Source organism: Mastomys coucha, unplaced genomic scaffold (assembly GCF_008632895.1).
Source record: "Mastomys coucha isolate ucsf_1 unplaced genomic scaffold, UCSF_Mcou_1 pScaffold19, whole genome shotgun sequence".
In the NCBI taxonomy this organism is placed as follows: Eukaryota; Metazoa; Chordata; class Mammalia; order Rodentia; family Muridae; genus Mastomys; species Mastomys coucha.
In genome coordinates this window covers 1,889,989-1,908,217 of record NW_022196901.1, presented here as the reverse complement: position 1 = coordinate 1,908,217, position 18,229 = coordinate 1,889,989, and the positions used below count along the sequence as shown (strand labels likewise).

The following is an 18,229-nucleotide window of genomic DNA, read 5'->3' as shown; positions in this document are numbered from 1 at the left end:
GCAATTTATTATAATAGATCTTTCTTTTTTAATTAAGCAAGGAGCATCTTGTAAGCAGTGTATTTATTCTTAGTTGAGTTTTAAGGCAAGAAGCTAGCTCTTCGTAAGCATTATGGGCCTTTAAGGTTAGCAGTCTTGGTCATGTAAAATTTTAAGGTTCCAAGAAACAAAACAGAAGAACCTGAGAAGATAGAGTTTAGCTCACTGGCAGAATAATGTCCTAGCATTTAACAAAATAAATGGACAAATAATATTTTAAATTAATAAAGTTATATACATAAAGGACCAATTAAGATAGTCATTTCACCTACCAAATGTCTAGACTAGAAAATATGAAGTAATATCTCTTATTTCTGTGTTCATAGAGCTTATCTTCATCCAGAGACTTAATGGTTTCCAGAAAGTGTAAGATGTAGGACAGATTAACTTGGCAGATTGTGAACTTCAGGAGATGGAGAACTATGTACACACTGTACATATCCAACATTTAAAAATTGGTGGTGCTCTGAGTTATACTGAATATTTGCAAAACAGTCTCACTCATAAAACTTCTCTGGTAGAAATGTATAAATGAGAATAGATATATTAAATGTAGCATGAGTGCTGCAGCAGACATGGCAGGCATTATATTGGGGTCCAGAACAACACGTCTAGATGGAGTAAGGCTCGACTAGCAGAGACGAGATTATACACTGAGAGTAGACTAAGCCCTTTCACACAGCCCAGCCAGACCATCAGGGCGTCTTAGTCTCAGACGTCACAGGCCTTATACTCACTCTAAGGGAAGAAAACATATCCCAAAGGACACTAGCAGTCCAGGGGTCCCCTGTCATGCCCTGCTCCTCACCTCCATATTCTGTCCCCAAAAGGGCTGCAGAGATTCTGGAAGGGGAAGAAAGCTACAAGAGCATACTTTCTTTAATTAAAAAAAAAAAGTGTGTATGTGTGCACGTGTGTGCGCACACATGTGCACATGCACACACACGTTGGTATCAGAGGGTAACTTGCATATATTGGTTCTTTCTTTCCATCATGTGTGTTGTATGGATTGAGCTCGGGTCACCAGCCTTGATGGCAAGCAGCTCTACCCACTGAGCCATCTCCTTGGCTCTTTTCTTTAACAGAATACATTTAAGCTGTTTGCTGAATATGGTTACAATAGCCATATTTATATTTAGAATAGAATATTCTAAACAGATGCTTTGGAGATTCCTGAAATTTTGACTGGCAAGTAGGCTAATCCCTATTGTTTCCTGTAGGAAGAGAGTAACCATGGGTTTCATGTATCCCTATAGGAAGATATGTAGGTCTCTGGAAAGCTGCTCAGATATAAAATAGTATGGTAAAATGTGGCAGTTTTATTTTTAAATTTCTGAGAAATCTTTAAACTGATTCCCACAATGACAACGTGACTTTGCATCTCCATCTACAGTGACTAAGGGTCCTGCAGTGACTACTGGCACTTCAGAAACCCCACATCTATAATGAGCTCAGAGACCACTAGAACCAAAGCTCCAGACCCTCACGGGACACTGAGCACAGGAAATGGCAGCTGAAGTTTGGGTCCTGAACTAACTGCTGAGGCTACTGGACTGGAGTCCTGGTCACAAAATGCTGCCTGGTCCTGCAGACTTTCAAAGTTGAACATAGTCCTTACTGTTTTGTTGTGTTTCTCTGAAAACCCACCAATATGCTTTATCTCAAGAAAAAAAAATACTGTGGCATTTGCAGAACAGTACAGGCATGGTTTCTTAATACCAAATCCTACCGCACCACACACACACACACACACACACACACACACACACACACAATTTCTGCATTCATTCATATAAGAGAAGCATTTCAAAGTGTTTATTATACTGTTGTGTTCTAGGTCATACATAAATCTGGACATCTCTTGAAGAAAATTTCCTAACTGTATTCTTAAAATATGTACAAAAACCCTGACCCAAGTCTGTACAAATGGCTTCAGACCCAAGCAGCAGGCAGACGCCATGAACAGTTCTTCCCTCCAGCTCTTAAGCTACCCCAACAAAGGGGCATTCAGCAATGGCTTAGTAATTAGTTATTATTCAGAAGCTCAGACAGGAAGACACTGTAAAGTTCAAGGAGGAAACAACACCGCCAGACTGGAAACAAAGGGAAGTAATGAAATTTCAAATAAAATAGCCCTATTTTCCAAAATCAAGCAAGCAGCAGGACATATCTAAAATGGTTACATCATTTCTCAGGGAAAGTTAATCATCCAAATGCAAGAGGCTGTTCAATTGAAGAAACTTTGAGGAAGACGGGACGCCTTATGTGAATGAGATAAAAGAAAGAAAAATCTACCAGTGAAGAAGAAAAAGTGAAGGAATAGTGGTGTTTCAAACATATTCTGTCCAGACCAAGCATGCAGACACACTGACCTTTGGATCAGCATTTACATGTGGATTTGGTTATACTAGGTGCTCGTAATGTAGTGGAAAACCACTCCTTAAGTCCTGCGTAGGCACACACAGGGTTTCTCGAGTCAAGTAGATCCATGCTTCTATTTTCAAAGAGAGGAAGTAAGTGATTTCAGAATGATTCTGCCTTGGCAGCTTACCTCTCAGTGCTACCTCGTTACTTTAAAAGTCTTCATACCTTATCTCCTTTGATATTCACAATGAGTCTTAGTTACTATATTATTTCCCTAACATTAGAGTCATATTTTACCGTTGAGGGAATTCTCATCTCTGAGTGTCAGCCCCAATCCTACTATCTCTCTTAAAGAGAACTTGCCTGTTATAGATAGAGCTGGGAGGAACAACTCCCAGGCTCCCTCGCTGCCTGTCACATCTTACTGAAGAACTGTCTCCCCACGCACATCTTTCACTGCCCATCACCTGCTCACTGGGCATCTGTACGCCCTCCACACCTGCTCTTCTACTAAGCTGTCAATTCTAAAGAATGTTTCAGATGATTTGCCTTCCAGTATCTTTCTTAAAAAGTGGTACAATTGATACTTTCACCAGGACAACGAGAACAGACCATGACTGTCCCAGGACAACAGATGAGGACCAGGACTGTCTTAGAGTGATTAGAAACATGATCCTTCCACACATTACCTATTCCAAACCATCTTTAACGGCATGTAGTATAGGGTTAAGGACAGATTCCAGAGCCAGACAAACTTAATGTCAGCACTGGTAGCAAGTTCGAGTTTGAAATTTTGAGTAACAAAATGTCTCCCGCCAATGCTGAGGTTGCAGGCTTCAGTACCGGGGATAGGAAATGCTACTTCATTCCTTTCCACTGCCAAGGAGGTTTAGGCCATTGGCTTAGGTACCACCCTGTGTCTTCTGGAGTCTTTTATAAGGTAGCTGGAAAGTTTTGGAGGCTGCAGGAATTCCTGCTGGGTGGGATGTTGTGCCTGAAGGTGAGAGAGAGGCCATGTTGGTGTCATAATGCTCCCTTCACAGACACTTCTACTTGCAGAGACACCCCAATTTACAGAGACACCCCTACTTTCAGAGACACCCCTACTTGCAGAGACTTGCCCAGATTCCTCCTTTACTCTTCAAAAAGAGATGGTGTCTATTCCATCTAACCCATTGACATCTATGGAAATTAAATGTCTGTTGTTACACGTTCATCATTCTTACTTAATTCTACCTACTTTTAACATGACTGAGGTAGATAATTTAATTGACATATTTTTATTTTTATATGATATATGCCTTATTTTTAACTTTAAAGGGTTTATGGTTCTAAAATAATGTTTTCACCATTAAAATCATGTGCCTTCTGCTTGCTAGCTCCTTTCCCACTTGCTTTTCTTGCTTTGCTTCAGGAAGTGTTTCTCTCACGTGATAGCAACCATCACAATTATAGGTTAGATCTATGTTACTGTGTGATTGCTGGGACAGTGATTTTCATGTGTGAGTAAGTAGAAGGAGCAAGGGTGATGGGAAATGAGGAAAGTGGTTGCTACACCAGCACAAGGACCTGAGTTCAGATCCCCAGAGTCGACCAAAGAAGCCACAGATGATGCTGCATGCTCACAACTCTATCCTTGGGTTGGAGGAAACAGAAACAGAGAGATACCTAAAGTATGTGCATACGTGTGAATGTGTACCTGCATGCACAAATACACATAAAAGACACCTACAAAAACTGCACATGTGCACATAATCAGACACCCACATACACACACACATACACAGCTTAGCACAAGAATGATTGTACAGCAATTCAGTCCTTGTGTCCAGTTGCATTGCTGAAAGGTTTACTGACATACTTTTGAGATTTTCAGAGCTTTCTCTAACTGTAAGTCACCACCTATGTCAACCAAAAGCTATGTAATTAGTTACATGAGCTTTTTAAAAGATCTGTTAGCAGACAATAATTATACATGATGATTGAGTTCATTTTGACATTTCCATACATGCATACAATATATATTTATTTCATTTATCTCTCTCACACTGCCTTCCCCCTCACTCTCTGTGTGTATGTGTGTGTGTGTGTGTGTTTGTGTGTATGTGTGTGTCTGCCCATGAGTTTAATTGAGATTTCTTACAAGAATGTGGTTCCTGAAGTGTTATTTTTAGTAGGATAGACAACATAGGAATGCCTTCATTACTGTAGAAAATTTCTCCCTCTGATAGCACCCATTTACTTCCTGTAGTTACTAGGGGAAGAATGGGGATTATGTGAACTTTGAAGAGAAGAGGAAGTTAAAAAATGAAAAAGTGACAGAAAGGGCAGACCTGCCTTATCTTTCTGACTGTGGGACGGTGTTCCTGGAGTTCGGTGGTGGGTGTAAAATGGAGAGTGAATGGTAAGCAAGAGGTAGAGTCTGTTCAACCAGAAGTAACTGTGCTTGGCACACATGCTCAGGAGTCTGCACTGTTCATGGGTGTTCTTCAGGAGCTAGAGAAACAGCTGCCACCCAGGCAGACCAAGCTAAGAAGCTCACAAGCCAGAGAGAGCACAGATAATGACAAATACCAAGTCCCCATGTGGCTGCAGAAATAGGACCACTGGGAAGCAGCAAGGCCCTGGAGAGACCCAGGATTTGCAAGGCTATGGGGGGAAGTTGAGATCCCATTTGAACTGTGTGAAATAGTAGGGAGCTTTGAGGAGGGAAGGGAATGGCTCTTTTACTTTTCAAAGGACCACTGAAAATGGTGGTCCTTTGAATGTCCCAGACCTAAGTCAGAGCTGGAAAGAGATTCCACATCATGTGAATTTTTCTTGATTGGTCCTTTCTGCCTATAACCCTGGGTGTGAGAGGGTCTGTAAAAGTCAATCTTGACACAGAGGGAATTTATGGTCATACCAGTAAACAGTTGACATCACAGACACGGGGACATCCTCCCCCCCCACCCCCGTGTCTGTTGCCAGATGAGAATTTGACATGCTGTGTCAGGGGTATAGCCAATGACATAAAAGTAAATAGAAAGAAGCTGGGTATCATGTTAACCACTGAACTAGAATCATCTGCAGTAGCAGATGCTGGGTGGACTGAAGCAGTCAGTTAAGAAGAACAGAGGCTATGTGTACCCACGTCCTCTTGTCTGCTTAAAGCATTTCTCATTCACTTTAACCAGTAAGGTCAATAATGGTGGAAACCAATAGAATATCTACAAAGTATCAGAAAACATGAAATAAATTCTCAAGGGAAAGTAAGCTTCTTTAAAGTGGTTTTCTTAATCTTTAATTTCAAAGGAACATGCTCCACTCTCCTTGGGCCTGAGAATTTTATAATTTTCAGCGTCAGTGTTAATCACATTTTACCTCTCCAAGTGAATACACAGTATAGGTTACCACAGAAAGTCCCTGTCTACTGTCTGCTGCCTAATTTGTATGGTTTGGTCACTGTCATATTTAAGGAAAACAGTTAAACTTTTACCCTGAACGTATAGATACGAATTGAGTGCAGTTGAGTGTGGTGCTTCATGCCTTTAATCCCAGCACTCAGGAGGCAGAAACAGGAAGATCTCTTACTTTGAGACCAGCCTTGTCGACATTTGATTGAGTTGTTATATGCCAGGGGCATTACTGTAAACTAGCTGGCCATTCTTTATTTCTGTCTTTAGTTTCTTGATGTGTTACATTTATCCTGTTCACAAACAAATGTCAGCAAGTGCATAAGTAGAAATCCACAATGTAAAAATTCCTTCATACCTCCTGAACCTAACCTTATAGGCATTTCCTTTCCAAAAGAGAAATCACAACTTAAGGAGGAAGATGAGGTGACTGGGAACTTGGACATAAAACCAAGAACATGATGCTTATTTTCAGATTGGTTCTGGACGTAGAACCTTAACATAGTACAATGTTGTATCTTCCCACATGAGGAATTCCATGCCACTGTGAGAAGTTCATGCTAAGTGGTTGAACTGATGGTGGTAGAAAATACTTACTGTCTTCAACCCCTGGGAACAGTGAGATTACAAAGTGTAGTGTGGTGCTCAATAATCTCATTTTGTAGAATTGAGAGATTTTAGAAACAAAACAAGTGCAAACCTTTCTGTGCTAGTTTGTAGCTGTTTCTTCGTGTTGTGTAGCTGTTTACTAGACACCAAGTGCTTTTACCAGCCCTATGAGGTCTTTCTAACAGAGCAGGGAGTCAGGTTAGAGAGATGAAGCTGAAGACGTAGAAGGAAAGCCATGCTTGATAACACACTGCAACCTGAACCACTATCAAACTATGGTCAGCAGTCACACTGCCTGTGATACTTCTCAAAACAACTCAAATCACACATAAATCGCTGCACACACAAATCACAGCCACGCACTGAGGAGGGCAGCTTAGCTGGTTTTGCCTATGTGGTAAGTTGAGGATTGGTTGATCTTGGCTGGTTCTTAGAATTCCTGGTACTAGGATGCAGGTTGGTTTCATTAGGTTGGTTCCCTGCATTTTTTTCACCCGCCATGCAGTTATAGCTATGGGGAGATGCTCTGCTTTTTTCCTCCTGAAAGGCAGGAGCAAAAGATAGAAGACTCAGCTGTGGGCACATTTCAAGTCTCTACTAAGTCAATACCACTGATACTGCACTGGGAACACAGGCCCAGTGGGGGACTGGAGTGTCTCACTCATAAAGAAAGGGGGGTGTAACTATTGGCTCACTGTTAATCCAGTCACCCTTTCTCAGTCTCCTGGCTAAGAGAAACACCTTCATTGTGCTGTAGTTTAAAAGCTTATTAAACCCTTGTCTTGGGTCTCCTTTAAGACAAATGCACACTATGCAATAATAATTATTGAGGTGGAAAAGATGGTTAAGTGGGTAAAATACTCACCCTGTGAGCATGAAAATCTGAGTTCATATCTCCAGAACTCTAACCACTTGTGACAGCACATGTCCTATTCCTATAGGAAGATGGGAACTAGAGACAGAAAAATTCCCAGAACCTCATAGCTTCATGGACAGGTGTAAGTGAAGACATGCAGAAGCGGACAGACAGGATGTTACAGATGAGGAGAGTTGTCAGGCTTGTTTATATTCAGGTTCTCTGTTACTCCTATAGGAGTTTTGATCTGGCTTTGTGACTTCAGAGTAAAAGTTCAAGGCTTTCACAATCAAGGCATACCTCTTCTTGTGATAACTGGAGCATAGACTTCAACTCTGGACAGTGCACCTTCATAGCCCAGCACTGTCTGTGAGCTGTATGTTATGCACAGTTATGCACAGGTTCTCCAGTGTCTGTGCTTCAGTATCCACCTGTGTGCAGTGCAGCACCATCCCCTGCTCAGCCGCACTCTGGGTAATGTAGTGAGTTTGTACTTGAAGGCTGCATGGGAGGCATGAGCATCTCCCACTCTTTGGTAACAAGAGACTGGAGCGCACAGTTCCACTTCAGCCTTCGCCACTAGGCTGCCTCACAGTCTCAAGCAACACAGTGTGTGCCTCTCTGTGTTTGCTTGTAAGAGGGAGGGGTCAGCCTCCCCACCCTCAGTACTGCTGCCTTGTAAGAGGGAGGGGTCAGCCTCCCCACCCTCAGTACTGCTGCAGTCCTCCAGCTGGTGGGTCTCATCATCCAGCTGCTTTCCACCCCAGTGGGAACATCTACTTTCATTCTCTCCCCTTCTTTTAGAGGAGTTGTAAGTTTGTTACTATAAAGTGTCCACTCTGAAGCATTCATAAATGGCCTCTAGAAGAACCACCTGGTGGAGAGACAGGTATTCTGCCTGGTGGGGACAGAGGAAGTACAGATGGCTGGAACACCTCCTCCAGAGATGGTTCTGAACCCACACGGACGTGTGTGCTATTGAAGATGGAAATGTGTAATGACTAGAGTGCAATGCTTGAGTCTACAAGCCTCTGAAGACTCGATAAAGCAAAGCATTGGGAACTGGAGGATGACTGTGGTAGCCAGGCACATGCTGAGGTCTGAGGGTACTTTCTCAGCATTTTAACCTAGTCCTCAGGAAGCAATGACAGCATACTTTAGTTCCAGTTAAGATGCCTGTGTCATGTAAAAGCCTCTGAGTGTGCCTGCTGGGGAATCTGTCAGCTCACAAGCATGGTGTATGGGTGGATTTCAAGTCCTTTATAAAGATGTGCATCACAGTTACACAGCAGAGGTAGTGTTTCTAGAATGCCCATTGTAATCTTGGCATGAACACAACTAAATTCCGCAGAGTTTGGAAGACACCAACCTTTTCTCTGGAATGATCTCTCTTCTGGTATATGTGAATTTCCCTATATTTGTGTTCCAAGGACTGACAGATCTGGTTTTTAAAAGAGTTGTATCAGAACCCTAATTGAAATGTTCATGTCTCCCTTGGTTTCCCTAAGAAGTACCAGAACATAAAATAATCCTTCTGGTACTCATGACCATTTTTGAGTTTCATTTTCTTCTGTGGAGGGCCCAGCATGTTGCTTTGAGTGTTTGGCTTTGCCTGTAGGCTACTCGCCCTTCTACCTCTTTTGTTCCCTGCTATATTCATGGCACCTGACACAGGGCAGACCTACACAAAATGTTTGTGGAATGAGCAAGAGAGTGAACGGGTCCTTGTGACTTCTACCCAAAAGGATTTGAGGATATTATCTGTTATATAAACACACAATTAGGGTGCTTGCTTGGAATATAAGCACAGTGATTCGTGGCTCTTCTAATTACTCATTCAGAAATGCCAAGCCGGTTTTCTCCAATGAAGCAATCCCAAGAAAGGCTCTGGGTTGCTCCACAAGGCTCTGGCTCTGCCAGGTGAGAGGGGGCCTCTATGATGGTCATGGTTCTTTGCTTAAGTTCACTTTTTTTTAACCAGCTGAGGAAATGCACTTATTAAAATGTAAAGAAACTATAAATTCAAAATTGCGAACAGCCAAATAGACTCCATTCTACAGAATGACTAGCACAACAGACAGGTGGTAGTTTATACTTGTTTTTTACTTCCTGAGATTATAATATCATTTGTCCCTTCTCCTGTCTTCAGACTCTCTCATGCACCCACTGTGTTCTCTTTCAAATTCATGACCTTTTTATTTTGTTTTATTGTGTGTGTTTAATTTTCTTTGTTTTTTTTCCTTTGTGCTTAATTTGGATTATATATATATATATATATATATATATATATATATATATATATATATATATATGTATATATATGTATATGTATGTATGTATATATATGTATATATGTATATATGTATATATCCACAGATACATAGTCATTTTTATATCAAGTTCTTAGCAAATTGTCATTCCATTCTGTGGTACTAATATGTTATATAATATCAAATCTATTTTTGAGACATTTTATGACCTTTCTGCTGCTTCCCTCCTTGCTCACTCCTCCCAAGAGAGAAATATCCACATTCGGCCTTTCATATCTTTTGCACAAACTGGAGTTGGGTGTTTTTTAATTGGTTGGGTGAACTTTTTCCTCGCTATGTCCTCGTGTTATTGAAGTTCTAAACGCAGCAGTATCTTGTAAGTTACAGAAGCATCGGTGAGAAGAGAAGACTAGAATTTAAAACGAAGCACTTGGGTAACACAGTGTGTATCTACAAGCATACGCAGAAAATCCAGTTGAGGCTTTATCTTCTGGAGGGTTACAGTTTGCTTCAAGCCATGTCAGGTGGAGCGCTTTTAAGCAGTAAAACTTTACATACGTACATTGCTCTCCAGTTGCTTGCCTATGGAATACCTCCTAGTTGCAGGGCACAAGTACTGGGTTTGAGGGAAATCAAATCCTTTCCAGTTTTCTGTCCCCCGAGTCATGATGCCTAGCAAGTCATTTCTTCTCTGCAGGCTCTTCCCCTTGGTCTCCTGCTGAGCTGTGACCATCCTCTGTAGTGTCCCTCAACAAGAGAAGGTGAAAGTCAGCCTGCAGGTTTAAATTAATTGCGCTCCTTGGTGAAGCTGACTTAGCCAGTGCTTTAAGGACACTCGAAACCTCTAGTTTACACATGATTGGGAGGAGAGCGTTGACATGACAGAAACAAGTGATAGTACATTCAACTGAAGGGGAACAGGGCAGAGCATGCATATGCAAATACTTGAATAATCAGATGCCATTATGTTTACAAGTAGCTTATTGTTTGTTATAAAATGTACTGGTTTCTGATTCTGGGCATTCATTTAAATATATTTTTGTTTCTAGATACTAGATATGCTTGCTCTTCAAGTTGTGTATCTAGCTAGTCAGGGAGATGTGAGATGCAAGAAATACTGTGTGTTCTTGCATTACTGCAGATACTTGTTTATTTTGTCCTCATGTGGAAAGGGGGTACCAAAGTCACTGACTCTGGGGGTTTTGTCTGTATCCATGCGTGAGGGAGTGTTTCCCACTCTGGGGGCTTTGTCTGTATCCATGTGTGAGGGAGTGTTTCCCACTCTGGGGGCTTTGTCTGCATCCATGTGTGAGGGAGTGTCTCCCACTCAGAATCTGTAATTGTGCATGTGTGCACATGGGTGTGAGCTGTAGCCCAGTGCACCAGCTGACACATAGGCAAATGTGTAGGGAATATTTGCTGACAGGATCGAGATCTGATATGGATAGTGATACACATGTAACAGGGAAGCTTCAAGATTTTCATTTTTTACTTCCATATCATATGATACATTTTATTTCCACCATGTCTCTTATGCATAGCTAAAAATGGCATATTTCTAAAATAAATTCTATTAGCATATCTTGTCAAGCTTTAAATGGAGCCATTACTTAGAACTAATATTTATGTGCAGTCATTAATTAAATGTAAGAATAATAATTTACTTGTAAATGCAAGGTTGTGTTGGATTTATCTGTAATAGACTTCTTGTTCTTCTTAAATGATACAATTTACTCAAATTGCTTTGTAGGGACTACAAAGTTAAGAGAATTCAATTTGTTCTACAAGGACATTTGATGTAATTAAATTTTGAAATATTTCTTGCTTTTCAAACATCTGACTTTAGATAATACTTTTCTAAAAACTTTAGCAAAGAACTCTTATTCCCATTTCTCTCTCCCTTGTCATTTCAGTCTTAGACACAGAATAATCTTTTCACCAGCTCTATCATTTTTCTGCCTGAATTTCACTGTGCCTTACAGTGCTGTCCATGTCAATCAGAAATTATGCCTACTATTAAAATGAATAGATCCTGTTAATGAATGCATCTTCCAAACAATGGACATCTACAATTAGGCAGATGGCTGGCTCGTTCTCTCTCTCTCTCTCTCTCTCTCTCTCTCTCTCTCTCTCTCTCTCTCTCTCACACACACACACACACACACACACACTCACACACATACACTCACACACATACACTCACACACTCGCACACACACATTCGCACGCACACACACTCACACACACACTCACACACATTTGCACACACACTCGCGCACACACACTCGCAAACACACTCACACACACTCGCACAATACACTCACACACACACACTCGCACACACACACACTCGCACACACACACACACACACACTCACACACACCACTGTAATATAATGCATGGTTTCTGTTCTCTTTTTCTAAACCCGTGACTATAACATACTGTCACATGCACCTACTTGAGTAAGAACTTGGAAACTCCATGACCACTACAAGTTGTTACTTTTTGAATCATTACAGAAAGGGAAATGTGTTCTCAGAGTGCTACTTACACTGTGCATTAAATTCCAATGCATCCTAACCTAGAAAGTGAAGAACAGTTCCGTGCCTTGACTTTGTGGTTCCTTTCTATGGAACCACCATGCCATACATCAATATGCTTCCCGACCTTACCTTCAGAGTATTTTCAGGTTCTGGTCCCTGTTCTCACTGCATTCACTCCATTCCCATGGCCTGAGTCATGTGCTATCACTCGCAGACAGTTGCAGTCTCAACTGAATGGCCAGAGTGGTCTTTAAAAGGCAAAAAGCGTGGATCAGATTTGCCTGTCTGCTTCTTCTTCAGCATTCGTCACTTCAGCTGCCCTCACCTCCAGCCTTGTTTGCTCCTCCCTGAATTGCCAGGTCCTTGTGAGCAGAAAACCTTCCTATTTGATTCCCTTCCATATCTTCAGTACCAAGAAGACTGCTAGACTTCCCATACACTTATATATAAGAAAAATGCTAGCAAGAAAATGATGCTTTTTAAAGAAAACATGAGGTACTTTGGTTATGGAATGGGTGGGTGGGTGAGAGGGTGGCTAGCTGCTGGGTGGGTAAATGAATGGATGAGTGGGTGTATTAATGTATGAGTGTGTAAGAAGGTGGATAAATGGATGCATGTATGGAGGGATGTGTGTGTGAATGTGTGTGTGTGTGTGTGTGTGTGTGTGTGTGTGTGTGTGTGTAGGTATATATGTGTGAATGGGTGGATGGGTGGGTAGCAGGATGTGTGGACCAATGGGTATGTATATATGCATCTATGAGTGGGTGACTGTGTGTGTGTGTGTGTGTGTGTGTGTGTGTGTGTGTGTATGAATGAATGGATGCATGGATGTATGGGTGAGTGTGTTTATGTGTGTGTGAGTGTGTGGGTGCATGTATGTATAAATGGATGGATAGATGGATGGATGGATGGATGGATGGATGGATGGATGGATAAATGGTTGGTTGGGTGAGCTTATGTATATATGTAAGCATGTATGTTTGTATGTATGTATGTATGTATGTATGAGTGTGTGGGTAGATGAATGGATGCATGAATAGATGGGTGAGAGTGTGTATGGTGTGTATGTATGTACGAGTGGGTGGGTGGATGAATCAATAGATGGGTGGTATATGTCTGTGTGGGGTGGGTGGGCAGATGGATGGACAGACAGATGGGTAGATGACTGCATAGTATTTCCAGTTACTTTTTTTCAGTACACTGTGCTTTTTAGATAGGCATCTGTGCTTTTTACTTCATTTGTTTGCTTTTCTAATCTTATAGTATTCTCACTCATGATATGTCCCATAACAAAAGCAGTGTAAGTCACTTAGATTTCCTCTATCATAGCTTATAACTTAAAGCAGACAGTTCTGGCAAGACAGTGCTGATAAAGGCATCAACTGATACTAAGCTAAATCATACCTATTCAATATGAATCATTAAAAAGAAACCAGTCAGTTTGCAAAAATAAATTGTGTGGTGTTCCTGAAAGATGTTCTTGTGAACAGAGCTCAATAAGCAAATATTGCATATCATCCTTTTCAGGAAAAATACATCCTCGTGGGATTCCATCAAGATTTCCATAGGGAACTAAGCATGCTTAGGGGTTCAGTATTTTGTTTAAAACTGGCCTGCCTTCATTACCCAACCAAAATGTCTTCAGGTGTGCCTCTCAACTCAGCTCCTCATTTAACTGATTCAAACACACCTTTTAAAAGCAGCTTACTCATTTTCTTGGCATTGGTGTTGGTGGCAGTCAGTGATAGCACTGGCTTTTAACTGTCCATCTCTCTGGAGTGAGACAAAATTAAGATCCATGAGGAATGATGTCTTTTCTGTTTTGCCCATTCCTCTATTCTGAGCTTCAAAGCCATCTGTGGAAGGGGGCTGGTGAATAATGAAAACTTTCAAAGTTCATCTTGATAACGTTTTCTTTCAATCAGGCTCCATTGTGCACTTTTTAGATATCAGTGACTTAAGAAGCATGTTATGCAACTGTTCAAATGAATGTGGGGTGTATAATTCACAACAGCATGGAATCATTCCCACTGTTCATGCCTGCAACGTTTCTTCCTCCCAAGAAGATTCTCTGTGCAGTCAGTCCACACCCCTGTCCTGCAGGGGGGTGGGGGAGCTGGAAATGTCGTTATCCTTTCTGTCTTTGCCTGATCACTATAGGAGCCTCATATTGTATAGACTCATTTTGGAATCTTTTTTATGTAAAGAGTTAAGCATTTCATAGCAATTTGAAAATAAATCTCATTATGTTTTAACAGTAGACAGTTTACACAAATGAACTCAAATAACAGTTAATGTAATTTCAAAAGCAATTGCTTTTGTAAAGCTTACTTGAGACGGTATGTAGTTATTTACTAATACATTTAATATTCAACTAAGAAAGCATGAGGAATTTGATATCATCAACACTTACATAAGGAAGTCGCTGTTTAATAAGACAAATGCTAATAAGACAACGATGATTTTTAAAGAAATCATGAGATACTGTGGTTAAGATGAACAGATGAGCATGGTAGAACCTGGGCTCTGGTGTATTTTAAACCTTAGCGTAGCATAAAGGAGTAATTTTAAATTATTGGAGGATGATTGATAACACTTGGTGAATAACACATACCTAGTATCACTATTTGTCATCTCTGAACACATAAGTCAAGAACCATGCTATGCAGTATTAGAAATTGAACTACATACATATACATTTAAATTTATACACATGTGCACACAGTCATCTTTGTTTAACTACAGTAATGTTTTGAGAAATGGTTAGGTAATTTTTATGTAATTCTTGTTGATGTGTGACCATCATGGAGTGTCCTAACACAGGCCTAGATAGTGTAGATTTTCTATACCTGAACTATGTGGTTATAGTTTATTGCTGCTAGACTAAATACCTGTTCTAGCATATTACCTTGCTGTAGATGATTATAACACAGGATTTCTGTATCTGAGTATAAACACATATACTTATGTATAAGCACAGAAAATACAGCAAAAATAGAATATAAAAAGGTAATAAATGATTCAACTGTGTGGAACTCGTATGGTGATTGGAGCTCACCAGACTGAAGTTTGCTCCACGTGAGTTAGTTAAGTGGAGAATGCATGGGAAGCTGCTGGAGTGATGGTCCACTCCACTACTGTACATTACAATACTCTGCATGTCATTTCCATTCTTCAATAGTAAACTGACTGAGCTTAAAGGGTTTCTTATGCATGTGAATACATATATGGTCACTGTCCTCAGACACCAGAAGAGGGCATCAGATCCCATTTCAGATGGTTGTGAGTCACCTTGTCATTGCTAGAAATTGAACTCAGGACCTCGGGACCTCTGGAAGAGCAGTCAGTGCTCTTAAAAGCTTAACCACTGAGCCATCTTTCCAGACCCCAGCTTAAAGCTTTTATACTTAAAGTGCTTTAAATGTCTAGACTCTTGTAATAATACTTAAGATATAAGACATATCCTTATGTTAAAAGTATGTTAAAAGCTTTTTCCTGGTTGTTTTGTTTTGTTTTGTTTGTAATAGAAATCTCATATGTCCTGGCATTGAAATCAGGAGCCTAGAATGACTTTGAACTACTGGTCCTCCTGCCTCCTTCTCCCACTGCTGGGAGGGATTACAGGCATGCACACAGTGCCTGGCTTATGCAGTGCTGAGGATTAAACCCAAGGTTTTGTGCAATCTAGCTATCCACAGCTACTATCAGCTTTTGTCTATGTAGTTTATTTAAAAAGATATGAGGGGGTACGGGTTGGGGAGACATGTGCTGCATATCTTTAATCCCAGCCCTCAAGAAGCAAAGACAGGTGGATTTCTGTGAGTTCCATGCCAGGCAGGGCTATGTAAAGAGATTCTGTCACAAAAAAAAAACAAACCATAAATATTTATGTGTAGGTGTGTGTGTGTGTGTGTGTGTGTGTGTGTGTACATGTATACATGCTTATGGAAGCCAGCAATGTTTCTCAGTGATAACTACTTTTTTTTTTTTTTTGCGACTTCATTATTTCTCTCTGGCCTGTAGCTCACCAACTAGACTAGACCAACCAGCTAGTCAACTTCAGAAATCCGCCTGTCTCTGCCACCCTAGTGAATAAATTGCAGTTTTGGGCCACCACACCCAGCTTTTCTTATATGGATTCTGGGAATCATCTCCTTGGTCCTAAAAATCATTTAGTCTTGTTTTGATCCTTTTGAAATGTTTCTGCTACAAACTAAGGATGAATGTTAACATGGCACTAGACAGGATCAGGGCCATCAATATGGAGGACTGCAGTACCATCTCCTGTCTCACTGGAAGACTTTCAGGGACCATAACACTCCGCAAGCCCATGACCACAATGCCTGGAATATTTCTGTCCTAATTACAGTTTCTACTGTTTGTATTGAAATATCACAACCAAGAGTAACTTGGAAGGAAAGGGATTATTTCACTTTACACTTCTAGTGAATAGTCCGTCAATGAGAAGAGTCCGGTCAGGAGTTTAGGTAGAGCTGAGACTGATGCAGAGGTCGTGGAGGAGTTCTGCTTACTGACTTCTTCCTCAAGCCTTGCTCAGCCTGCTTTCTTGTATATCCGACCACCTTCGCAAAGTATCCTCCAGCAATGGGCCAGGCCCTCCCACCGCAATCACTGATTAGGGTAATGAACTACATTACCCTTGCCTACAGGCCAATCTGGAGGTGTCATTTCCTCCTTAGTCTCCATCTTCCCAAATGACTCTACCTTGTGTCAAGGTTCTATAAATCTAGCCAGCACGATTTCCTAAAGATCTGCACGGATAGAGACACACACACAGGGCTGGGGAAGAGGGGGGGAGGGGAGGGACATCTCTAAAGTAACCATTGAAAGTATGCTATAGTAAATAGATAAACTGATAACATAGTTATTACTATCATTGTCCAGTATTCTTTATGTAATATGTGTGTAGTGTTTTATGAACTGGCAGCACAGTTGGTCTGTGTGTACCAGTGTCATTTCAAGCACATGTGTGACAGATACTTTGTACTATGGCTTTACAGCTACTATGGTATTGTCAGGTAAGAGGAATTTTTTACCTGTATTATAAGTAGACAAGACCACCATTGTATACATGTATATAATCCATTCTTGACAAAAATCATCATTATTCATACCTGACTCTGTGTGTCTATGGGACAACTTGACTTACCCTTAAAAGCATCTCTGAACTGATAAAGAACCAGTGCCCACAATTACAGCTGGTGCCAGCTAGTACGTGAAATGTGTGGAGTAGTGGTTGGGCAAATATATCAAAGGCTGGTAACAGCTAGTCCTGAAAAGCATGGACGAGAGGCGGTGCTCTTCATTGTTGTGGAAAATGAAAAGTAGCGATTCAGCTTCTGAGAAAATATAAGTCACGGGCCCCACACACCAACCAACCTTATACAATGTGTCTAACAAGTAAAAGGTCCCTATAGATAAATGCTCTGGTGGACCCACTGAAGCTTCATGTGTAACTTGGCTTTCAGCTTGTGTTAGTGCCATGTATCGGAAGATAGGAGACTCAATGTTACTACATTTGGTCAAAGATTGTTATAGAACAGACGTCAAGTTTCCCTTGACCAGTGTCCTGATATTCGTCTGCAGATACATACAGTTCTGAGAATATATTTTGTGTTTATTAATTATTCATTTAGTAAATAGTAAACAAACTAGATTGTGAAAGAAATCACCCTCAACCAGACAGCAGTATTTCATGTTTTCATTGTTGTGTTCTTCCTGTTTCGCTATTAACTGCTTAATCTGAAGAGTATGGTCCTTCTGTGCCTATATCTAATGATGGTCAAGTCAAACAATATCTCGTGAAAAGGCTGAGTTTTCCTGAGTGTGGTGTTGCCTGCCTGTAACCCCTACGCTTGGGAAGCACAAGGAGGATGCTGCAAGCTTGAGAACAGTCCCAGAGACTGTCTTAAAAACAAACAAGTTATTTTCTCCAACAGGCTTGTCATATGTGTATTTGATACTTAGATTGCTTATCATTTTTCTTTTTTTTTTTTAATTTCAGAACGCTTTACCGTGTACAGCTCTAAAAGCCTTAGACAAGCATGGAATAAGTAAGTCTTACACAGATACTGCTCTCTCTCTCTCTCTCTCTCTCTCACTCCCCCTCCCCCTCCCACTCTCCAGCTCCC

The 18,229-nt window shown here is 40.9% G+C and overlaps 1 protein-coding gene across 10 annotated transcripts in view; it reads left to right on the top strand.

The window, feature by feature from the left end:
- The window catches only part of Cdk14 (cyclin dependent kinase 14), a 596,871-nt gene that overhangs the window by 429,846 nt on the left and 148,796 nt on the right, over window positions 1-18,229 (top strand). For 9 of the 10 annotated variants that reach the window (XM_031379952.1, XM_031379953.1, XM_031379950.1 and 6 more), the window contains one exon: window positions 18,103-18,151. In XM_031379952.1, coding sequence (XP_031235812.1) covers window positions 18,103-18,151 — 49 coding nt within the window. Of the gene's footprint in view, window positions 1-1,432; window positions 4,188-18,102; window positions 18,152-18,229 lie in introns of those variants that run through there. The other variant, XM_031379959.1, reaches the window with a different exon arrangement.